The sequence below is a fragment of the Poecile atricapillus genome, chromosome 2 (genome assembly GCF_030490865.1).
Source record: "Poecile atricapillus isolate bPoeAtr1 chromosome 2, bPoeAtr1.hap1, whole genome shotgun sequence".
Classification (NCBI taxonomy): domain Eukaryota; kingdom Metazoa; phylum Chordata; class Aves; order Passeriformes; family Paridae; genus Poecile; species Poecile atricapillus.
The window spans coordinates 16,604,873-16,631,332 of record NC_081250.1 but is presented as its reverse complement, the minus strand read 5'-3'; the positions used below and the strand labels follow the sequence as shown (position 1 = coordinate 16,631,332).

At 40.0% G+C, this 26,460-nt stretch overlaps 1 protein-coding gene across 12 annotated transcripts in view; it reads right to left on the bottom strand.

Moving 5' to 3' along the window:
* ABI1 (abl interactor 1) overlaps window positions 1-26,460 on the bottom strand; it is a 77,413-nt gene that overhangs the window by 27,703 nt on the left and 23,250 nt on the right. For all 12 annotated transcript variants that reach the window (XM_058832965.1, XM_058832972.1, XM_058832967.1 and 9 more), the window contains exons 2-3: window positions 26,279-26,446; window positions 414-590 (exon numbers count right to left, since the gene is read on the bottom strand). In XM_058832965.1, coding sequence (XP_058688948.1) covers window positions 414-590; window positions 26,279-26,446 — 345 coding nt within the window. The remainder of the gene's footprint in view (window positions 1-413; window positions 591-26,278; window positions 26,447-26,460) is intronic.

The window sequence follows — 26,460 nt, the reverse complement described above, 5'->3', positions numbered from 1 at the left end:
AAACCCTACCCCCACCACCCAACTTCCCCATAAGAGATGACTTCCTTTATTTCTTTAGTTATTGAGGAAAAACTGAATGGCAGTGACAACTTAATGTAGAGGAGGAAGCAGTGATAATTTTAAAAGTCAGTCATGGCTTTTTTGACAAGTCATTAGCCTAAGATCATGAGCCATTATTTCCTGACACTGTGACTACCGCTGACAGTCACAAGGTTATGGAAAACACTGCTCAAAAAACCCTCACTGTAAAACAATCCATTTTTTTATTGAAATGTTTGTATGTGGGAGCATATCACACACATAATCCTTCCTATCATAAAGGAACTGAACATTTCAGTATCAGTAACATTCTGCCCCAACCCTGTCTCCTGGTCTGTGTTACTTGGAGTCCTCAAGTGTCCAGGAGTTCTTACCTTTACGCCATGGCCAACATCATCCAGCACCGTGTAGTCTATAGGTTTTCGAATATACCTTACAGGACGTTCCATGTTCGCTGGTGCTATAATTTTGTGAGTTCTTGATGTGTTCTTATTGGTCGTCAAAATGCCTATCTCTCTGCGAGCGACCTTTTCTTTATGGATGTCCACAGTCTAGATTAAAAACAAGAAAGTATGGGTTTCTTTAGGCATTTGCTGTTTTCTTTACAGAGCTAGCTACATGTTTAGGTTTCACTGTTAGACAAAGAGTCTGAACTGAGTTAATGCTGCTGGAAGGATGCCAGTTTATTGACGAAATGAGCTTAATCCACACGAATGCTGTTAGAAAATTATGCCTTAATGAAATAAGCAATATTAATAATAAAATTACAATTATACGTTACTACTTCGACACTCTAAAGACACTATGCAGATACAGTCCTCACAGATGAACCCTCAGCGTTCTTATGACTGACACTGGTAATAAATTACTCCAACTCCACAGCTGGGAAACCAGGACAGACAAGCTAAGCAATTTGCTCAGAGCCCCAGAGGGGGACTAAGCTTGGGAAGTCTGTGTGGTAATTTCTTTCAGCAAAGCCATCAGTGCATATCAGAGTGAGAGTCTGCACAGGGAGGGACTAATTTCAGCACTGGGGCTAGTTTCAATCATACAGTTCATAGCAGCTTTACTGAAAGAATAAAACAAAGCTTTAAAGATGCAAGTAAAGGAATACAAAATATGCTGCATTTTATTCGGGGTGGGGGAAGAGACAAAGATCAGTCCAGCAGTCTGTGAAAAATCAAGCTAAACTTCACATAACAGACACATTCTTCTACATGGAATATAATCATGGCTTAAACCCTAGCTGAAGAACAAGTGCAAATCAAGCATTGGATGCCATAGGAAGTCCCATTTCTAGGAAGCCTATTTCAAAAGTCAGGGATTGAATGTACTGGCTTAAGTTCCTACTAGAACCTCAGGATCTCATTGAAGATGGCATGTGACAAAAAAACGCCCATTTGAGCAAAACCTATCAAGCCATCACTTTATCCACCGAGGAAAATAAATCTTAGTCTACAATCATCAACTCCTCCTAGAAAGGCTATCATATAAAAAAATAGTGAAGGTTCAAAAAGAAAGAAAAATCCTAAATCCTACCTCATTTAGGTACATCTCTAGAAATAGTTTAATCTAAAATTAATGTTGTGATATTCAAGGTTTTATTTAGTGAAGCAAAGTCAAAAACAAAGCAAAAAATTAGCTGATATTTCTACTTCTATATGAGGCAAGATGAAAAAAAGCAAGACTAGTACTCAGGAAGTGAACATTCAGTGTTCACTGTGAGATGTCTTCAGCTCAACTGTTTTTTTCATTAACTGGTGCACATGCTCAAATAATCTTAAATTCTCCTGACTACAAAAAGACAAACCCTTCCTTCACTTAGCTGTTTGATAAACAGCATTGCAGATTACAAGCAGGAATACAGGTAGAGAAGCACCGAAAAGCGGTGATACCAAGTAAGCTTGTTTTCACAGCTTAAAGCTAAATAATAGGCTACTTGTAATACTGCAAAAGGCTCTTTTACTTTGGAAGCATGCAGAAACTTAACAGAAATAAGAGTTGTCATTTTCCAGAGCAATGCAAGACATGCAGTATGTACATCTCCATTAGCATATTTTGAATAAATTAAATATCTAAGTAAAACTTTGGAACAAACTTTACTGTTCTAAATGTGCATGTTCTGAAAAATCCTGATGTCAGGAATTTAAAAAAATGCCTCCCTAGACAAGACAATCCTATATGTCAAGCATTTACCTACATCAGTATCAGCTATCACCCACTGCACCCACATTTTCCCTGGCAGCCGATTCCACAGATGATAGAATGAAGACTACAGAATGAGAATAGTCTATTTTTTTCAAATGCAGCTATTTTTTTTCTTTTCCTTTTAGAGACTGAAACATACGTATTAGTTCTGCCTTTCTGTTGTTTTCTTCATCTTGCTGAAAGAATTATATGAAGGTGGTGCTACATGTTCAGCTTTCTTCCAATTTTTCTGCACAACCTGAACCTTTCTGTTCAATGGTAAGAGCAGGCCTCAAACTATCTCACAAAACTCTTAAATAATAAGCAACTCTTCATATTTTGTAATACATGAACACTGCCTAGGACAGAAAAAGAACCAATTTTAAATTCCCCTGAATAACAGAGCAATTTAGGAGGCTGAGAACATCAATTTTAAAAGCATACAACAATGTTTCAAAATAGAGTTTTTTTTAAATACAGCTATGTCCCTTGAAATAAATCCATACTTCTACTTCATCCTCACAAACCAAACCTGTTGTTACTAATAGATTCATTTTTTGTTCAGTGGATGGACGAAGATGTGTCTTTATACTAAGAGTTCTCATTGACAGCAAAAGAAAAAAAGAAAAAACAAAACAAAGCTCTTCAGAGTACAAAATGATGCATCTTTTCCTAGCAGGTAGTCCATGAAATTACCTTTCCTCCCTGCAATGAACAATGAAAATTCTGTAGCTTACTGAAAGAGAGGATAAGAAATTCCAGGAACAGATGCTGTACCATAAATGCTTTGGAAACAGAGTTAAGTAATTTTGCAACAAATTGTTGTTAATGAAAATACCTCTTAGAGCAGGAAAAGACTATATATTAATTTTATCAGACAGCTTATCCAAAGTTAAGGACTGAGCAGTGATTTGTAAAGTCTCAGCACAAATTTCAGCGAGGCAAACAAAACAAAAAGAAGAGTATCTGTACCACAGTGCAGGGCCATCAACAGGGCATATATGTAAATCCTGAAAGTCATTCAGACATGCCTGTGCAAGAGACTAATTTGCTGTTCAAAGCAAATGAGACTTCAACCCCTACCACATCTGGTGCACCGGAAAAGGAAGGCAGGATTTTACCCCTATGCAAAGGAAAGGCTCACAGCATATGCTTTGCCCACAGCAATAGGCTGCCTGTCAGACCTACGAGACAGCATCTTACTTCTTCAAGAAATTACTGGGGTTTTTCGGTCTGCATATTAAGTCTTATGTGAACATTTTGCAAAACAAAGCACAAAGAAATTGGTCATTCTTGTATTTTCATTTATACCCATTTGCTTGATGTTCATGTGGAAGTCTATTGTTTAGTCATAGGCAATGTTTTTCACCTTTAAAAGAGGAAAAACTCAACACACAAGTAATTTTTAGTAGGACAGCAAAGCTCTCCAGCCATTCAACAGTTAATTTCCAAGAAAGACAAGCCATATATACCAGGCAACAGCCAAAACAGACCATTCTCAAAGCTCTGGTCACACTTGACATACTGTGGTTGTTCTGATACGGTAACAAGACAGCTAAACAGTAGTTTGTGATTTCATGCACAAAACCTACTTTTAGACATCAAAGACGGAGAGGAGCAAAGTATGGCTAACTGGTATGGGTTAGCACAGGTTAATAAGAACTTGCAAGCAGTCAGACCAGCTTCAGGTATCTTTGGCCTGTGCTGAAACAAATACATAACATAATTTAATATTTGGGGAATAGGACAGGGATTTTCACTCCTAGACAACATAATCCAGTGAGACAAAGCCCAGCTTTATACTGATTTGGAGAAGAGGGAAAAGACAGTCCTTCCAGAAGCACAGTGTGTTTTCTTTGGGAAGCACATTTAAATTAACTTGTCAAACAAACCCCTGTGCCATTACAACTGAGTGCCAGGGACTATGCCGGCTAATCCAGAGGCTTGGACGTTGAAGGAACTGTTAATTATTAGCTGCCTCCACTATTGGTCATCTTCAAATCATATAATTTTTTTTAAAAAACCAAACAATTGAACAACAGGATGTAGAGTTAAATTTTAACTATTTGCTTCCCCTAGAAGCAGCCTCAAGGCCAAATGAAGTACAGCAATGATACAGCAAATAGTTGTTAGTTTATTATCCTGCGCTGCAGATACCACTCTACCCACATGCTAGAGTGTGCTAGCCCAGAACAAACAATTTACAATAAATAGAGACTGAAGCATCTCTGGCCAAGCTAATATGAGGGTATCTGAACATTTTGATAAAGCTCACACATATGGGGGTATTAAAAAAGGAAAAACAATTCAAACTTCTAAAATCTTTTTACTCCTGAACCACTGCAACTCAAATTTATCAGTTTAAGGAAGAGCAAAAAGTCACTTCAAGGACATTTCCTTGATCTTAAAAAAATCTAACATTCAAACATATAAGACAAAAAAAAAAAAAATCCTAAGATTACACCACCACTTTCAATGACAGCTTTTCAAGCCATTTCATGCAATGCTTTTAAGAACTTTCACATCATACAAACAAATGCCCTGTGCCACACAGAGCTGCAAGCCAGTAACTTTTCAATTTGTCCCTAAACTCACTCAGAGAAGGAATGCAGGATCACAATCCACAAACTTCCTTAAGATGCTAATTTCTCTAAAGCAAGGAGACAAGGAAGACCAAGCAGCTTGTTATTGGCAACAGTTTTCTGTAATTTTGACATTGTTTCTCTTTTTTGCTGTTTCAGTTTGTGGTTAAATATAGGGTTGGGTCTCTTACTAACACTTTATTTCAGGCAAGTAGAGCCCTGATTACAGGGCATCAGTGCTATACATAGCTAAATGTCAGCAGAATAGGTTACAATTACTTTATACTAACAGAACTCAGACATAAGACATATCAGCCAGGCAAGCAGCATGACCTGCTACCACTTCCCACCGCCATCTTCCTACTGCACTTGCTATAATCACATGTCCTGAGGCCCAGCAACCTGTTCTGCACAAACTTGGTGATGTATTTCCCCAAAGGAATCTGCTCTGCACCTGAAGTCCTGGGTGCACTTTGGGGAAGCTCAATACAAGAAGGACAAACTCTCAGAGAGTGTGTCCAGAGTTGGGCGACCAAGATGTTGAAAGGTGACAAGGGGAAGCCACACAAGTGGCTGAGGTCACTTTGTTTCTTCAGCCCGGAGAAGTGAAGGCTGAGGGGTGCCCTCATCACAGCCAACAACTCAAGGGGGGCAGCAAACAGGGAAGGTGCTGATCTGCTCCGGTGAGCAGCAATAGGATACGAGGAAATGGAATGAAGCCATGTCAGGGGTATTTCAGACTGGACATTAGGAAAATGTTCTTCACTGAGAGGGTGGGTGGTCACTAGAACAGGCTTCCGAGGGAAGTGGTCAGTCACAAGCCTGTCAGAGTTCAATGAGCACCTGGATGATACTAAGTCATATGGTTGAGCTTTAAGGAGTTGGACTTGTTTATCCTTATTGGTCTCATCTAACTTTAAATGACTGTATGCTAAACACTGCATCATCTAATTCCAAGTTAATGGAGAGAACAGTATTTCATCCATTTCAATTCATTCCTGAACAGTGAGATTCTCTTAACCAAAGGGCATTGCTGGCAGTGTAAGATAAAAGAATTGATTAAGAACAAAAAACCCAAAGACCTCTAGTCAAAGACAAGCCAGTTGGAACACTAGACTTGACGTATCACATCACAACAATCCATCAAATATAGTATCTTCTTTCAGCAGGAACTGTGCCTGATGTGACACAAAATACTGGGAAAAGGCAGAGTCAGACTCAACCTTGTCAACAGAACTATGCAATGCAATAGTGAGTGATGCAGAGAAAGTTCAGTTTCCTTACTCGACCTCTGATACAACTGGATTCCAAGCTTACTTCTTTATGTTTCAATATGAAAGGTAGTATCTGTTCTACTGCCCACAAAAAAATCACTCACAGCTTCAGATTTAATTGGTCATACATAGCAATAAAATACACATAGTTAAATGTTAAAAACTTTCTAACACAAATATTTTCTACTACAAGTTCACACACCCACTATAAAGTGTATTAACCAAAGCAAACATACTTTAAGTAGTAACAAATTAATTAAGAAACAATCACTAAGGTGCTTTTGGTATCCCTTAATAAATAAAAACAACCCAAACCCTCACTCTTTGCAATCTTTTCCTAAACCCAGCTTTAATATTAACCCTTACTGTCATTCTCCAAAACTACAGATTTCATTGACTTCCTATACAGTTTATACAATAAGCTTCCCTGAAATGAAAATAAACCAGTGAGACTAAGAACATCAACTTGTTCTGTTTTAGAAATACAAATTCATTCCACTGCTACTTCCAGAAAGAAAGCATGTTTAGTAAGACCTTTTAAATAAATGAGTTATGGTTGAGTAACAGCGCTGAAGAGACCTGGACAATGCATGTTGCACAGGCCACCTGCAATGAAGTCAGTTTGACCTACAAAAAGAACAATGAAATCCCCAGCTTTAATGAGCTCAGTCAGACAGATAACTTCTCCAGTGAGGGCACCAGCTTATGCCATTATTTGGTAAAGAAAATTCAACACAGGGAAATGTGAACATATTTAAACTGCAAATAAATATCGCACAGAAAAGATCAATTATGGACTCAAGGCACATCAGGCAAGAAAAAGCATAAGTGAGTAGCTTGGGGTTTTATGGCATAATGTAAAATCAGATGTCTTTTGCAACTATGTTGCAAATTACATATTTCATTAACTCTCGATGAAAGTGCTAGTAACTCAAGTATTTGGCTTGAAACTATTGCTTACATATTGTCTGATACCAAGATACTGTTCAAGAAACTCAAGAAATGTACCTACATATATAAAATAGTTTACTTCCCTCTCTTGTCCAGGTGAGTCCAAGCACTAAGCAGGCCTGGCCTTACGGGAGACACGGAGAGCAGAGCATTGGTGCAACTGGCATCGGTCACCCTTGTCTATCACTGTGCACACACATTTATTCCATGAGGATCTCCTCCAAAGTATGAGGCTGTACTGGCATTGGGAATTGTAACCATCAGTTCCACCAACTAGAAATTCTTTGAACACTCCAGCTGTGACAATACCAACTCCATTACAGACCCAAACTGGTCAGGTTGGTGAGCATTTGCCTCTTCCCAGTTCTTCAAGAATAGACATCTGGTTAAGTTAGCCAACATCTAAGAAGCATATAAAAAAACTGGAAGAAACTTTGACTGAAATATTGCCCTGGTATCAGGGACTGGTGGAGTCAATCCTGTCTCTTAAGGTAGAAGACTGATGCAATCTTCTATCATAGCTTCTATCAGCTATCAATTGTGTGAAATTCAAGTCCCTAGCTAGCTTTGAACAAATTTCATATGAAGGCACCGTACTAGAAGCTTTATATTGGTTATCTTTCGCTTTCATAATAAAAAGGGGAACGGCCTTTCCTACCATTCCCCTCCTCAAGAGACAATTTCAAGACATTTTTAACAGCCTCTTGGACAGTAGCCAGAATCAAGTCTGCTAAAGCACTGTCAATTTATCAGTCAATCCACAGAAGAAACCCAGTGCAAGCAACAAGCAACAGTTACTAGAGGAAAAGGAAAAGGGAGATGCTTTTTCCAGTTCCCCAAATTCCTTTAAGAATATAAGGATTTCAACACCTTTTTATTTCATATGAACAATCCTTCAATCCAACTTTCACTAAGGCTAATAGTTGCCTGAACACCACTATCTAAATTCATCTGAGAATCCTCATAATATCCTGACATGCCTTTTGAACCTGCACAATGAAAGTAAGGTTTCTTATCACTCTGAACCATTTGGACATTGGAGTTTCACCTTGAGTGTTTACTTTGTATGGGGTGCTGGCAATGTAGGAGGCAACTGAAATAGATTTAAGAGTTGTATTTCCAGAGCTAAAAACCCAGCAATGTTTTCTGGTAGGTTTATAGACAGAAGTTTCTCACACATTCTCTTCAGCATACAGACAAGTGACAATAGTAGGACAGGCTCTCCAGAAAGCCTCATCTCCTGAAGTCCTGGTAAATCCAGGCCTCTTAAGGTAAAAGGCTAGAGGAGCCAGATAAGCCATATCTCATGTAATCTGATATGCCACCTTCCTTTTCCTGCACAGAGGGCTCACATTCAAGAGCTTTCACAGATTAACACGATGAACTAAGGCCATCAACACAGATATATACAGCAACTTTCACAGTCCATATAAATGTTGCCAGCAGAGGGGGAAAGGCACTAGAGAGATCAAAAGAAAAATAATGAGAGAAATACATCCCACTTCTGGATGTAATTCATATGTAAAGGTACACTTTTAAAATATATTTCTATACATAAAATATCAATACATATATAAAAACATAAAATCACACTGTTAACAATGCATTTTACTACTATTACCCAATGGAGAGGAGGGTTTAAAAAGTGTTGATTGTGGGTCTTGCTTTGACAGTTTATCACTACTTCTTAAATTATGTCTGAACACAGATTATATGTCAGTTTAATCCTGTGGAGCTAGCACCTGATTTAGAATTTAAATCTTTCTTTATATACACTAGCAGTTTTTTCTCAGATTCTCCTACCAACTGCCACTGGCATAAAGCAAACCATATTTCAGCAACATTTGAAGATACTTTATACCTTCACACAGATTTTTTTTCTGGGATATCAGGACAGCTATAGGGGATGACTGGTAAGGGAGTGAAGTATACACAGACATCCCATTTACTCAGGACTGTATGTTTTTAGAATTCAGAAGCACAGAATGCAAAACAATTACACACAGTTTCATAGCACGTTTAAGCTCTATTTATTTCAAGACATACTTAAGAAACTCATTCTTGACTAACAGACATGTGCTTGCAAGAATTTAAAAAAGAAAATAAGCCTAGTTAAAATAAAAAAACTGAAAACAGAAGCTAGAGAAACAGGCTTAAAGATTACTACCCATGGACAAATAGCCTCACCTTTAGCCTTTCTTCCAAAAGGAACTCTAGGATTCACTGAGAATTGGACCCCAACTGTATCTTAATTTCCACAACATGACTTATGGAGTGGCACATACACCTATACAACAGCACAGAAAAGGAAAAAGAGAGGCCTGTTCAGCTAAAAGATTACTTCTATAGATGCTTTTCAGAGTATCTTATTGGCAAACCAGCATTCTGCTGGAGAACAGAAAGGGGACATGGGGCAAGGACAGACCAGATGGGCTGGGAGTGGGTACATGACATTCTAGGACAAGAATCAGAACAAAAACCAGCCCACTTGTCCAAGAGCCAGACTTGAGTTCATGCCTGGTTTTTCTTTCCTGGTGCCAAGTGCAAATAGGAGGACTGCTGTGGAGGATACATATTCATCCCTCAGGACTGAAGGAAAGAACCTTCTCATATTATTCTCTTAATGACTATTTCAGGCATGTTCATGCAAGAGGCTGATCAGATAAAATGGGGCATCTGACAGAATCCAGTAGGTCTCACCTGTGAAATGCCACCTCACAGAATTAGGGCCTATGAATGAGAAACATCTTTGGAGAGACACATGGAAGTCTCATTACACCCTCACCCCCTGCTCCCCACTTTCCCCAACTGAAAGGAAGATAATGTCAACACAGAGCATAAGGAGTATCTCTGGGAACAGGGAGAGGGATGTGGGAAGTAAGACTGGCAGATGGCAACTGAAGGCAAATGGAGCTTAAGTCCTACAGAGGAGGAGATTTTTAGCAGCTCGAGAGGCCCTTATTATGGAAAGAAAACAGCTAACAGCCCTTCCTCCTCTCCGCTGCATTGGTGAAATGCCAGAAGCACTTTGCTAAAGTTCACATAAGCATGAGGGAAATGGAACTTCAAACATCTGGAGTATGGAGGTCAGACAGCGCTGCAGAAGCAGCTGGCCCTGCACGCAGGAGGCGGCTGTCTGCCAGGATGTCAGTGAGTGAAGAGGTGGGATGGGTCTACGGCTAAAAGCAAGAGCCTGGAAAACAGCAGATTGAAGTTCTATTCCTGGCTCTGCCAGACTTCCTGTGCTATACCAAGCAAGGAGCTTTGCTGCTTGGGCTTGGAGCTGTGCACCTGCAGCAGCACCAGGAATAGACAGAGTACAGGTGGGCACAGGTACAGGCAGCACTGCCACAGCTGCCTGCTGTGGGCACAGTGACACACAGAGACAGCCCAGATTTCTCTGTTAAACACCTTCCACTGATGTTTTTAATTGCTAATGAAATTGTGAGTTACAGATAATACTTCCTGTGCTTTGGCAAAATCTACTGCCAATTTTAACCATTTGAGCAAACTATATCTACATACACTGCAGTAAGAAGTGCATTAGGAGCATTATTCATTAAAAAAAAAGGCACTAGCTCTCCAATGACCAATCCTATGATACACGTTTATATGGAGTACAACAATTTTTTTGTTTTCTAGATAACTTTCTTTTCTTTCAAATGCAACTGCTATTTCAATACCATCTTCAAGAAATTGAGTATAATAAACAAATAGAAAAAAAAAAGCATCACTTATGTAGATCTCTGTGGGAATACAGAAGAGGAGACAAGGCATTTATCTCCACCCCCCTCCTGAAGTCTATGGCTTTCCAGAATCCAATGTCAGGAGTGGGGGAAGAGAGAGAAATGGCTTCCATGGCGTTATTCCCTGTTCTGACACAAAATTCCTGATCACTCTAGAATATGGTTGCCAGTATTTGCTGGAGATTCAGCTGTGGCTGAACCTCACACACCCCCCGCCCTCCCCCCCCTTCACAAGTGCTGCACAACAGGAAGTACAGACCCAGCTCTACATCAGATCAAAACTACACATGGCAAATTAACAACTGGTAACCATTCACTTGAGTTTCACACTGCAACAAACATCTTTCTGAATGTCAGTTCTTTTACTCTGCCCTTCCTCTGGCCCACCACCTCCCCTTCACCAAGACAGGATTCCAATAAGAGAACTCTCAAGGTACACATCCCCCTCCCCTTTAGTGTTCTACACAGTGAACTAAACAGACATTTCAATGCTTAACTAACACCAGTTGCTGATTAAAGTCAGTCTTTAAAGTGGAAGACACTTCAAAAGAGAAGTGTTTCAACAGTACAATCTGATGGATTTTTGACAGAACGACATTTAGAATGTGCAGTCATATTACATTTGTATTCAGCTCTAAAAAGCACAAAAAGCACATAAATGCTTTTGATTATGCAAAGTCAAAATTCCAGCTGTATGTGTTAAGTGTATTTCAGTCTGTGAAATTAGATATTAGTAACTTCAAATTTTTTTTTGCTGGGTATTCCTGAAGATATGCATGACTAAGTCAATTCAAAAGAAAAAAAGAAGAAAAAGAAACTGAATATGCTTATGCAAGCTTTCACATAAGAGTTCCAGCATTTTAAAGCAGCTGATTGAGTCCTTCTTCCTTATTGGAAGCAATGCACTTGTCTAGAATTAAACAAAACATACACACCTAAATATATTTTTGACTGTAGGAAAGCACAACAGAAAGGAAAAATTAAACGGCTTCTTCAGTAGTTTGGACTCACTAAAGAACCACCATGGGAGTAGAACAAAACTGCATGTCAAACAAAAAGCATTTTGTGTGCCAAAAAAAGCAACTTCACAGGAGATGAACATGTGCAATTGCAAAGCGCACTGCAGGTGGCTGAAAAGGAAACCACCTAAAAAAATCCTATGAAAAATAAACTCAACAGAACAAGTCTGAATTTTCTGTAAGTTTGTCTGAGGTAAGAAGCTGATAAAGCTGTAACAATGATAAGTCAGAATGCTCATGCTTGAACAAAAACAATAAAAAAAAGCCCAAAGCCCAATACTTCACATTTAGTTGTAAGTTGGCAAGTCAAATTGGTAAGAGCATGGGACAGAGCCCACACCAAGAGAAAGTGAGCTAATATTGCTTTAGCCTTAATGTATCACCTCTTCAGTGCTTTATTTAATCAGCTCTAATAGCAAAAATAAAATATTTTCCAATGATAAAGGTTATGTTACGTGGATGGGATAGTGGATTTATTGTATATTTCAAAATAATTATTATCTAAAAAATAACAAAACTCACATAAAAGCTATTCTTTATCACATATATTTACTTGAAAGTGGTCTGGATTAATTTTCAGACACTTTTCTTAAAATATGAAATCCCAATCACCAAATAATCTAAAACCAACAAAATATACACATACACACACAAATACACAAACACATACACAAAAACGCCTTTCCCAAAGCCTTTCCTCCTTCTCCACATGAATTCAGGGCCTACGAAACACGTAAGGCTGACAGTTCTAAGAAAGACTATTTCTCCCACACATAAAACAAGGACAGCAGATGTTAGAATGACGATGGGTATCCTTTAGCTACCTACAGACATAGTCTGATTACAAATTGCCCAAGGCACAATGTTCTTTTGTCCCTCTTTGATCATGTCATCTGATGGCAGTGATACCAGCTAGTGGGAGATGTGCTGGTTTTCAGCTGGGTCAGCACTGCACCAGGAGTAACTCATGAGTATTAATTAAACAGCCATCACGTGGCTCAAGGCCACACTATCTACACCACAAACCCTCCTGGATTAGTGCCACAAACATAGCTTACCCTATATGAAATTCCTATTTCTCAAGGGTTGAACATTCGAGACTTGAATATTCCACTCTGTCCAGAAGAGAACTACTAAAGTTCTGGACTTTTAAAAAAAATTAATAAAAAAGTAGGCAAGATGCTATGGCAAGTAACTTTGTTGCAACACTGTGAGGTGCTATTCCAGTGGAATGATAACCACCAACAGCGATTTTCTTCCTCTTGTCCACCCTGTCCATCAGTAAAAATAGGGTGGCAGGAACAATCCTCAGCCACTACAGATTCCAATCTAAAAGTTTTCAGTACCATATTCTACTTTACAGTTCACTTACTACCCATGCTACTATCTTCTGCATATTATTGTAGAAAAGAGCTCTTCCATGTAACTTGAATACCAAAACAACTAGGATCTGATAAGTTCCTCACTTTTGTTTTCAAATATAGACATATATAGAACAAACCAGATCAACTTTCTGATGCAGCCTCTCCTTTCCCAAATGCCCTCCAGCAAGAAGGTACATCAACAGAGGACAAGCTTAGAAGCATCATGAACTTCCATCAGATCAAACTTCTTCCAAAAATTGAGTTTCCACAGCATTGCATGTGGATGCCTATTAAAATACTCAGGCAAAAAAGGAGAGTTGACAAAAATTCCCTCACATGTTTTCTAAGACTGCGCTACTATTTTGGACTGAGTCATACAGACTTCTTTCAATTTGGGATATATTAAGTAAAAGCAGAAGACAGACAAGCAAATATGACATTTACCAGTTTAACAGGGTGGGAAGGAAGGGCCAAGGCAGAGATAGACTTGCTAAGGCTGCTCTAGTTCTCCATTGCCATTTTTATTTCCACACACAAGTCAAACAGGAAGTTGCACATTGTTTCTGTAAATGGATTTCCCTTAGCCTCCCAACTCTTGGCCACGACTGATATGAAACACTGCAGTTACATCTGCTGGTAACATCCAGACCTTACTGACCCAGAACTTTTTCTAAGGCAGGGCCTACTGACAGAGAGAGACTGGCTCAAGAAGAAGCCGCGCCATCACTCAGCCCCTCCACCAGGATCATATCTCAGGCTTGTACATGTACACACCCAAAAGTGAGATCTTGACTCTGTCCTGTGCAAAAGCACCTGAACACAAACACTGCAGCCTGATGGCAGGTTAAAAGACAGTGCAAGTCTTGAAGAGAAGTTTTGTGCATAGGCACAGAGACACAGGCACATCACTATGTCCCTGCTACTGAATGTATTATCCTACTATTGCTACAGTCAATTCATTAGACTGACCATGTGCTCAAATCAGCCATTTCCACTGTGCAGTCATTAGCATAATGATTAAATATGATTGCAAACACTTGGGGAGAAGCAGAGCATCAGCCAGTGGAGAGGACAAAGAGAATGAAGCCAGTCAAAAAAGCAGCTGGAAGACTGCAGCTCTTAAGACCTTGTCTCCAAGATAATTGAGCCCACAAGTCAGGGAATAGGGGGCCAAGAATAAAACACTGCCTGTCACAAGAGAATGGCAGGAAAAAGAAGACTGGCCATCTCCTACTGTCACTTAAGGCAGAAGTTATACATACATTATACCACTATACTGACCACTGAAGTGTTTACAGCTAACTGAGGAGGGTAGAGGGGCTGCCTGGTGAGGGTGCTCCAAACACCATGGTGTGTTTATAAGCCACTGAATGGCACCACAGAGTTTCAAGAGGCAGTTCTACCACTCCACAGTAACAACCACCACAGACATGTGCACAACTGGACACTGATCTGTGCAGCGCTGGACAGCAAAACACACGGTGAAGAGTCACTAAACACCTGCAAGAAACCTGAGTGCACAGGAAGGTGGATTGAGATACCCTTAATCAGGGAGGGAGGTGCTACTGAGCTCTCCAAGAGATGAAGGGGTACAGCACAACACAATTTAATGAGCTACAAAAGAGACAGCTGTGCAAACTTCTGTGGCCTACTTCCCCCACTGCTTTGGTAAAGTCTGGGGAGGTCAATGTACTTTTTGGATTTAAACTGTGTATATCCATTCAGCAATACGGAGTGTGTTTACTCCCAGAAGTATACAGCCAATATAAACAACAACTACACATTTGTTTTAACAATTTTTTTTTACCATGACTAAGGAATCTCAGCAAATGGGCAAAAGGGGAAGAGTACACAGGAAAGTTATCCAAGTAAGATCTGCAGACTGCTCACAATCTGTTTTCCCAGGATGTTTGTTTAAGTCACATAATTGTTTGCAGAACCTCTGCTTTCTAAAAATGCATTTGGAAAAATTCATCCCACATTTTCTTAAATCAGTTTCTACTGATTAATGATGCTTTTCAATATTCTCAAAGGAGGTGATCTGTCATTATTCAATAATGACCAGTCAGCAGCATTCTCTGAAACATATTCTAGGCAAACATTTCACATGAAAACCAGTATTTTGAAAGTTTTTCAAATAATTTTTTTTTAAATGTCAGATATATATAGTCCAAGTATTTCAGCCAGCTCCAGGAGAGAGCACATCTGAAGACATTTCAGCATTGACTGAAGGACTACACACTAATGCAGCTCAAGAAAATACAGTCTTAAAGTTGTTGAGCTGGAAATAAGATGCCAGTAACTTGGAGTAGTGGTCCCCTCACTATCCTTTTGCTCCCACATCTGGACATCTAGAAGTACAAAGCAAGCCAACTGGGAGTGAAGCTTGATATTCTAGATGCCAGCCCAGGGGCACACTGCACTGCAGGAGGAATTTATTGCTTAAAGCAGCAAAATCCCCAGTGATTGAACTTGAGTTTTGCTCAGTGAGGGCGTATGGAAACCATCCCCCACTTCCTGAGCTTTTTGTTATTTATTCATGGGCCAGAGCCTGAGCTCAGAAAAGGGAAAAACTTGTTATTTTAACCAAAGCACCATGAACACCCCCAGAAATTCTCTCCTCCCATTTTAGCATTCAGATGCCAGAGTACCATCAAACACTACCACTACATCATGGGTGCTTCAAAACTGTAATAGATGCAGCATTTCTGAGGCCAGCTGTCATGCTGCCATCAAAATAAGGCACTAGCAGACATACCTACAGGTCTGAACACCATCCATAACACAAAACCATATATGCTTAACTACACATCAGGCTAAACCAGGGATATGTAAGTGGCAAGACGGCCATTCTCAGTGTGAAGAGTGGAACAAATAAAATAAAGGATGACCTGCCTCCTCTCAGCTTTTAGCTGATATAACCCTATTGGTACTGGATCTTAACATGAGATTTAGGGTGTATGAAGAAACTAAATCAAAATATAGTGACACAGGCAGGAGAGTAGATAGCTGAGAAAGACTAACTTGTTTCTGGCATTTTGACTGGACTTTCTTCCTTTACCTTAATGACTCATAATTACATGAGGTTAGAATATTTCTGTTAGGATTTGGAGGTCTCTCCATTTCCCAAAATGAGATGGTCCTCAATTACTTCAGCATCTCACTCATCACCACAGCAGGCAAAAAGTACCCCGAGACGGATAACTGAAATAACATAATATTCCATATTTCTACCATTTCTACCACTCTCAGAAGCCATAATCAACCAAGACATGTGCATGTAAACTGCATAATTTCAAGATAAGTTTTTTTCTTATTTGTAATCTAAGTTTTAATGAAAAGAAATTCAAAAACTATTTAGAGGAACACACAAATTGTCACACCACTAGGCTTTTTATTAGCTTACCATACACTACCTATAAGCTATTAAAGAGCAAAAAGTAGATACCCTATTCAAAAACTTCAGCTAGGACCTTTTTCAGCCTAGCTTAGGTGACAAGCCTTATCCTCAGCGGAACTCATCTTTTCTAGTCCTGTACATCTGGCCATTACTGCATCTTGCTCAATACTTAACAACACACATAAGAAAATCCTATAAAAGGATTAGCTTTCCAAAGATGATGTTTATCTCCTTTCCAGTCAGATAAAGGTTGATTTGTGGTTTGAAGGCTTATCTTGCAACCTTATATAGCCTAGTTTTGAACACAGTTCAAAAATATTATCTTAAAATGAAAAAAATAATCCTCTAAGACACCGAGTTCAACATGCAAGCAGAAATTCCTATGTTCAAATCAAGCCCTTCAGTCATTATTCAATTTCCTTGTATTTATATTTTCAAATGATGGCCCAACTGACTTTTCCTGAAGCAATGGTATGTTTTATTATTTCCATCATGATCCCTCTCAACTCTAAGGTTCCCATCCTACTTGTTCTTATTTTATATTTAGAAGCCTAATAGCTTTTAATCATACCCTTGCTGCTCCTGATCTTGCCACACAGAGGAATTTGAGATAGCATGACAAGATCAGGTTGATTATTATTTTTCTCTTGCAAGCAAGGACAGAGAAGCCAGTTAAAGAAACAGCAAGCCGTGCTTCAGTCGTGGTGTGAGCCCATGCTGAATTGTACCACTGGATCCATAGTACATAATCATGCTAGGACAACATGTGAGGGGAAGAAGCAAATGCATTTAGGCATGAACAGGTAAAGCTACATTAAACATTAGCACTTGTACAAAGATACATTCATTAAGAAGTCATAGCTACTCAGCAGATTCTCAAAGAGGAAACAAAAAAAAAAATAAAAACCCTGTGATTCTGTGGTCATATATGGGCATAAAAATGTAAACAATAAGATAGAATTAGGTACAATATTAGCCAAAATTATTAAATAATATAACTATTTGTTGGAACCGGAATTTAATATTAGAGACAAAAATGACAGCTTTAGTCATCTATTTTTTGGAATTGAGAAAGAGACACACACACTTTTATGCTGGTTACTTCTGTATGCATAATCAACATACCACATAGGAACGGGTGAAATAGCAAATGATGGCCTTAGCCAATTGTCACTTGAAATGTGCTCATTCAAGACACATTCTTGACGAGTTTTGTTAAAAAATAAAAATCCTATATACAGTATAGCTTTTAAACAAACAAATTTACAGTTTTATTTCCACTACTACAGAGGGCCATAATGCCCTCTCTGATGGCACTAGCAGCAGGGAGAGGGAAGAAACAACAATATTCGCCAGCAAAATAAGCTGTCTCAAATAAACAATGTTCACGGTAACTTATTTAGGTCTTCAGCCATAAATTATATCACCCAACACAATTTCACATTTTTTTGTGGTACAGTAAAGGGAAGCTTCCCTTTGTGGTCTGTGACTGCCCCAGTGATGCAGAGATGATGCTGGGGAAGGGAGGGGATTCCCACTGGGGCTCAGGAGCCATGTAACAAGTGTTTAGTGATATTAACATAGTTGGACAGATTTTCACACTTCATATACACTTTTTCAAAGTTACAAAAGTACGAAGTTAAAAAAAACCAACAGAAGTTGTCCCAACTCTTTAGAAGAGCGGCTAACAAATATTCATAGACCTCCCATGAACTAATAAAGTATTCCTTGTATATGTATGACCTGTAAGGAGGCTTTTACAAGACATGCATAACAGATACCAATGGGTCCCAAAAGGCTGCTAAAAAAGAGAATAAAGTCAAACCAGCAGCAGCATTAAAAGTGGCAGTGTTATTACTGGCTTATAAACACCCATGTGAATCATTACTTGGTTTTCCACCTGCAGATCAAAGTTAACTAAGCACTTATGTGGTCCTAGTAAAACCAGCCAGCAGAAATCACTAAGCGATCCCTATCTGAACAGCACAAGAAGTCCAGCCACAAGCACCCAGCAGGATGTGTTGTGCTTGACCGGCAGCTTCAGTGATGCTGTACAATGAATGCTGTTACTCATCTTCTCCACAGTAAGTTTCTTGTACTTGTTTCTCCCCTCTATTTCCCCAAAAAGAGTCAGCTCAAGCACACCACTACCCAGCTGCCACAAAAACCAACATCCCAAATAGCTGCACTGGATGGCACGGGTATAGCAACTGACTAAATGCTTTGGTAGCTGGTTACCTGCTGTTTTATTAGGCACAATGTTCTTATCACCTCATACACTGCATTTATGCAATTAAAACATTGACAGAGATAAAACTTTAATGAGATGTAAACCAAGAACTATTCATATGTGGGTACTGCTGGCTTACTAAGACTTGAAATAGAAGGAAAATTAAATTCAGGCAGCAAGGTAATCAGATGCATCTGAAGGGGGGAAAAAAACCCCAAACAAACCAAGACTCCCTGGAAAGTCCAATATGTGACTTTATATCAGGTTAGTGACGCATTTCATCAGCCTGGTATAGCTTCCAGATATGAGAGGTTTTCATTAAAAAGACTGCACAAACACTGATGACTCCTTTGTTACACAAAATTGTCAAAAAGGCCTTTCAGAGTCATGTTCACAGTCCTGGGTTTTTGGCTTTGATTTCAGAAAACAAGAGGTTGCATCAGGCCTCTTAATTCAGTATTTAATGAGGTATCTAGAGTTTACAGCCAAATAATCATTGAGCAGAAAGAAGGTTTTAATGGTCTAAAACACATTGAAAACTATGCATTCAGACTGCCCTTCTGGTAGATGGTGAAATGGGATTAAGCATATGAAGGAATTCATGACAGTCAATGGCTATTAAAGTAAGCAACTTTGCCCATTCCCCAAAAACATGTTCCAAACCCTGCATTCCACAGGGCAAACAAAAAAAGTGTGAAACAAAAGTTTCTGGTTCAGTTTCTTCTTCATCAAAGCAACTGCTCTTCCCCATCACAGAAAGGCTGACATTGTGGTTACTCTCTCATAGGAGTACCTAACTGTCATGGAGGGCTTGCTTTGATTTATTTGTTGGTAATGTGCTGGGGTTTTCTTTTTAAGTGCATCAGCTGAACTGCACAGGAATTACGGACATCCTACATGTATTCATTTGTGGACATGAAGGGAATTTCTCAGCTGAATGGCTGACAAGGCAACTCTCACACATTATACTACTTTCTGAGCAATTCATATATATCATGTAGAAGCTGATATGCATGAAGTTGACAACAATTTTCAAAAGCAGACAAACAGAGCAAGCACGGCACAACTTCTTGGAGCCTTGGCCTCTATCGGGGGAGAACAGGATGAACAGGATGTGAAGCAAAGGCCACAGAGATAACTGTCAGCACTTTACTAGGAGAGGGAACGTCACCCAAGGCAAGTTTAATCTAAACAAAAGGTGCAAGTTTCTTGCCATATTTAGAGTATTTGTGGCTGCTGACAGGCAGGGGCAGTCAAAGAGAACCAGAGAGAATACATTATCTTTTTAATGTATACAACATTAGACAATGCAGTAGCTCTTGCTGATACTTTTGGTCTCTCCACAGACTTCTGGATGTGTGGAAAGGAAAGTCTGGATGGAAGTGGAGCATACAAGATTTGTAGATATGTAATGGCAGTTTCTCCCCTGACTCTGTAATTATCTTTCCCCCCACACCAATTAGTTCCTATAATTTATGCTGTGCCTTTCAAGGATACAAAGCCAGCTTTTAGGATACATCCAGCTGCTGCAGTGTAATACCAAAAAGTCATGGCAGAGATCACACTCCAAAATAAAAAGGCTTTTCCCAACTCCATGTACTAATCTGCCAAGCTTCAGCTTATGGCTAGCTGTTTAACATTACACCATCACTATCAAGCAAAAGACCAACTGCAAAGACAGAAACAGACTTAAGTACTAACGGGCTACCATAGCTTCACTGCTTTGCTTTTTCCTTACCAGACCAAATTAACACAACTCCTTCAACTTCTTCTTGCAGGCTGCATGCTCCAAGCCCCTGACCATCTCTGCAGCCCTCTCTGCTGGAGTGTCTTCAGTTTCCCTAAATCACTCTTGAACAAGACAGAGGTGACAAAAAAAAAAAAAACAGCCCAGACCCAGTACTCCAGACGAAATCGCATCATTGCCTTCTATCTGTCAGCCACAATCTTCCCAAGGCAGCTCCACCACACTGCTTCACTTAGACAGTCTTGTGGCATTGGCTCATGCTCAGCACAGCACTCATCAGCATACCAGCTCCTTTCCAATCCATTGCTACTCACAGTCACCTCCCAATGCATACAAATGCACTTTGGGCCCTACCCTAGGGTGTAGGACCATGCACCTTGCCCAGTTTCCTGAGGTTTTTGCTGGTTCAATAAGAGTCCTGCATACTGAAGCTCTGCCATGCAGTGTATGAATCATCTTTCCTAATTTAGAGTTAGTCCCAGATTTGTTGAGGATATGCTTTATGTTCTGAATGGTCTCCAAAGCATGTTCTGAACACTGTAGGCTCCAGTACTGACCCTGCTTGTTAGCAGCAGTGAACCATTTGCTAGTTCTGGCTAATCTTCTCTCCAATTAACAGTCCTTCCATCTAGCCCATATGTTCTTGAGGTCAGAAACAAAGGTCAGGGGCTAAGCACTTACTTCTTTTTAAAGAGGCAACTTCAGCACAAAAGTACCTGGAGAACTGTACTTTGGAAGCAGAGTCACCATTAAGAGGATCTGGAAAGGTCATTTGCTCCTATCCATAAGTGTACTAAAGTTCTTCACATAATTGCTTCTTTCTAGGCATGACCATCTACATTCATCAACAGATTCATCTTTCTATTTCTTGGCTTTTAAACATAAATTAAACTGTGTTGTGATTATACTCAATCCCTAAATGCAGTATCACATTAATCCAAAGTACACACACACTCTGAAAGCTCTTTCCTATAAAGAGCCACCACTGCACTGCCCCTTCAAACACCAGCGGCTGAGCATATAACAGCTCTTGTGCTCCTCTTCCCTGCCAAACACCAACTTGTTACTATTTTGGAGCTCGCCCCTTACAGCCCTAGAACATGTTCAGCAGAACTTCTCTGAAACCTAATCCACAGCAGTCCTGACTGGCAGCTAACTCAATGGAAAGGCCTTAGTATTCAGGATTCAACACAGGCTACAGCTGTAGGATTCAGAAAGCCTCTGAGAAGATATCTGTGTATCTGCACCATTGCCCCAACTTTACCTACACAACCACGCTGCAGCAACATAAGGCATTTGGCTTTCTCCTTGCACATGGCACTACACACATAATTAATTAGACATGGATGGTAATAGGCAGGATTCTTCTGAACTAATTCAGGGGAGTTTATAAATTATTTTTTTAATTCTAAAACCTTATAATTTTAAATGGTAACAAAAGATGTGCACATATCTTTTTTTAATGAGAGATGCTTTCAGAACACATTGTTCTACAATAGTCCCTATTTTGCATTAGAGGAGAGCTTCAGATGCAAAAGAAAATCTTCACACTGAATGTTTAAGGGGAGTGGTGTTTCCTGGTGAAAATTATAATTTCTTAAAAAGGAGACTATTGCTTTCTTCATGCTTGGATTTAAATACTGAGCTATTTAAAAGCTGTTTATGTAGAGGGAGGAAAAAAAAGGAAGAGTTGCTACACTCAGTGCTGCAGCTCTGATATAAACATGAGTGCTGATCTGTTATATTTTTCAGTTTTGACACAGTAAACAAGGATGTCCCTGTCAACCTCTCTCCTCTGAGAAATCTGGCTGTCCCATCTTCATTCTCTTGAACTTTGTGGAAATGAAGCAGCAAAAAATGTATCTTAAAGTACATGTTTTAAGTCAACTCTTAATTCCAATAAGAGGAGAGGAAGAGTTGAGTACAACCAAGAAAGAGTGCTGAGTACACAGGGACGATCACTTCCCTAGTCCTGCTACCCACCCCACTTCTGACACAGGCCAGGATGGCACTGGTGGTCTTGGCCCCCTGGGCACATGCTGGGTCAGGTTCAGCTTCTGTTAATCAAAACCCCCAGGTCCTTTTCTGCTGGGCAGCTTCCCTGATACTTCTCCAAGCCTGGACTACTGCATGTGGTTGTTGTAGCCAAACTGCAGCACCTGGCACTTTGTCTTGTTGAACCACAGACCATTTGCCTCTTCCAATCCATCCACACTGTCCAGATCCCCATTCAGAGCTTTCCTGCCTTCCACACTTCTACCCCACTTGCTGTGACTGAGGGTACTCTCAATCCCCTCATCCAGATCATTGATAAAGCTATTGAACAGGTCTGGCCCCAATACCAAGCCCTGGCGAACACCACTGGTGACTGGTGACCAGCTGGATGTAACTCCATTCACCAACACTCCTGGGCCTGGCCATCTCAACAGTTTTCTACCCAGCAAAGAGCAAACCCATCCAAGCCAAGAGCAGCCAGTTTCTGCAAGAGATGCTGTGGGAAATGGTGTCAAAGGTTTTACTGATGTCCAGGTAGACGCATCCATAGCTTCTCTCTCATCCGCTAAGTGTGTCTCCTTGTCATGGAAGGGGATCAGGTTGATCAAGCAGGACTTGCCTTCACAAACCCATCCTGGCTGGGCCTGATTACCTGGTTTCATGTGTCACGTGACAGCACTCAAGATGATGCGTTCCATTACCTTCCGTGGCACCAAGGTCAGGCTGACAGGCTTATAGTTCCCTGGATCCTGCATTCAGCCCTTCTTGTAGGATAGTGTCTGGCATATTTGCTAAGTTAATGCCATCAGTGAAGTCTTGATGCCTGTGTTGATGCAAAGTATATGCTTACTAGCTTTTTCCACTCAAATCTTGCCTAATGGGGTAATTAAGTAGGATCCCTTATCCCAGAAGGGTTTTCAAACTTCTCCAGAAGAGTGACCAAGTCTCTGCTCTGCCATATCAGAGCAGCTTGGAAAGGTCAAGTCAGCTTGGCAATGCTCCAAGTCAATATGAAGGATTTAAACCAAGAGCTGAGCTCTATGTGCACAGCCCCCTGTACTGGGTGCAGTAAATTATCATATGGCAGGTCACAGGCACTACAGCTGAAAGACAACTGTAACTACAGAAAAATACAGATGCAAGCTGGGCAGGTTTTTGCTCTGGCTGCTATGTGAAAGCCATTCCTGGAGCTGTTCATGGCCTCCACCTCAGACAAGTGTTCCCTCACCACACTGCAATTACTCATGTGAAGCCTCTGCATTTGTGCTCAACCAGAAACCAAAGCCCAACAATTTTTTTCCTATAAAACCAAGCACAATTTCCATCTATAAAATTAGGCTCCAGTAACAATAATAACACACTAGTCCATCACCTAAATTTTCATGAGGTCTTTTTCCACTGAAGAAGACACTAAGCTAGGAAAAATACAGAGTGGCTACTAATCAGGCTTAGCTATCCAGGGATTTAGCTTAGAGTCATTCTGGAGAACAAGCACAGTGAACTGAAAAACAGTACGGGAACAGAAACAGCCTGTGCTCAGAAGAGCCACAGGACTTTCTTCCTTAGAATAACTATCAAACTGTACCTTATTTCACAGATAGCTGCTCTTTTTTTGCAAAACCCAGAATCGAGTAATTGATCGGCAATGCCTCAATTCTGTGTTTCTGGGAAATACCTCTTCCATGAAAAATAATGCCATTTTGAGAATCTGTTCATCCCCATGCTTTGAAAATAACATGAAAATATTCACAATTGATACAGGCACAGGGAAGGACACTCTGGAGATCCCAAAGCATTTAAAAACAGCCTATCACAGCAACTGTACATCTGATTTCAGAAAAGCAGTTGAAGCATTTGAGCAGAAACACTTAAAAGCAAATAGCTGAGCTGGTATGTGTGCATTATCTGTATCCCATTTAATTCTACAAAATTAGTCCGCAGAGGTTCATTTATAAGCAAGGATTAATTTCAGGCAAGCCCAACCAGGACAGAAACTACAAGCAAGTGACCTGCTAAACACTCCTCAAAAGCTTTACAAAGCACTGATTGTTCCCAGCCTTTAGCAAACAGTTCATGTATCAGGTGACTCAATAGCTTTCAGCACAGTGTCTTCAATCCAAGCAGCAAACAGTACAGTGGGTTAACACCTTTTATGCTAGAATCAAACATTTTGGCTTTTTCCATGGTTAGTCATATCAGTGGGCCAATGAGAATTTAACAATAATCACTCACACACACTGCAGCTCTCAAACACTTAAGAAAAAATGTGCTCAGTGTAAGACGGCATCCAATGCTTGGGAAAGTCCATAGATTCAGTTCTTTATCCAGTCATTTCTTAAAAGGTAGTCATAATCCCAGCATCTCTGAATACTTAACAGAATTAAAAAACTCATCTACTGCAATTTCATTTCCTCCTACTCTCCTGTTTCAGTGGAAGGTACCTTTTAAATACTTTACACAGCTCTTAGCATTGTTTAGTTCTCAGCACATCTTAACCTCACATGCCTTTTTGATAGGTTTGTTACTAGGAGGGCCCTTCCATATGCACTGGAATCTTCTCCCTGCTGACATGCTTTAGACAAAACCATTGTGCTGTCATTTCACAGAAAGATGTTTAGAACAACTCTAAAAAATCAGTAAAGAGAGGTTAGCAGGGCTGGGGAGGGAGATAACAGAGACCATAAGAAGCATTTTCTTTCACATATTTGGTCTAAGGTGTACCACCAACAGGATGCTGGCTGACCGACTAAGGTTTTTTATTCACTGGCTGCACTGAAGAACATATTAGGTTGCATCCTGTGCTATTTGTTTATGAAACATCTCAAAGAGACATGGGACAACGTCCAGTGAAGATCCAACTGAATTTCGGTAAGAGCACAACAGAGTGGATACTGGGCTTTTAACAACTCCCTCAAGCCCATTTCAGAACACCAGTGTAAGCATGAAATAACTGAGCTCTGCCCGTGCCATCATTGGCACTAACATGGCACACACCTGGCTATGCAGCAAGCCACTTCCAGATTAAACACAGCAGACATTTTTGGCTGAGTTAGCATACAATGAGGCCAATGATAGGTACAAAGCAGGCAGCAGCAGCAATGCTTACCCCCACAGAAGCAGGCAGACAGGGTGAAGCTTCAGCCAGGGAAATACAGGCTGCCACAGAGAAGGATTGGCCTATTCTTTCCTGTCATCTATTTCCATGTTCTCACTGCAGCAACTCCAATACTGCAGTCACAGTACAAGTCAGGTCAGCTCACTCATTCAGCTGCCTTAGCTGGGAAGGATTTTGGCTTGACCAAGAGTGGCAGCATGTGAACCCCCCTCCCCTTCCATACAGCACATGAAATTATGTCCTGCAAGGCTATGAAAACAAATGAACTCATTGCATGTGTTAAATAAAATACCACCTCTCATATGGCACATCTAACTGGATTTCCTTCTGAAACAGAATCCTTCTCTCTACCCCTCCCTCAAGTGCAGCTTCAGATCTTGAAATCTTAATAATTAATTCCTGCTTTAAATCAGTCAATTTAAATCAAATTCCAGCATTCTTGATACAGGAACTATTTTATTTGGGACATGACCTTAATCACAAAGCATATTTCATAAATATTAGAAAGAAAAAAACCTTACCGTTTTCTGTCACAATAAAGTCAACATAAACTATCCAACTCAATAATAAGAGACATGATAATGCCTCCACCAACAGTCAATCCTCTATTAAAAGAGAAAAGATATTACCTGGGAGATATGGTTGATAGAGGACTCCATCCTCCGTAGCTGGGACGCTTGGATGTCCAGCAGTTGTAACACATTGTTGGCCAGTGCATTGATCTGATAAGCAACACTGGCTAGAGACTGAGTTGTGTAGGCTTTGGTCTCTTCTAATGCTTTCCTTTTATCTGGAGCCTGTAAAGAAAAAC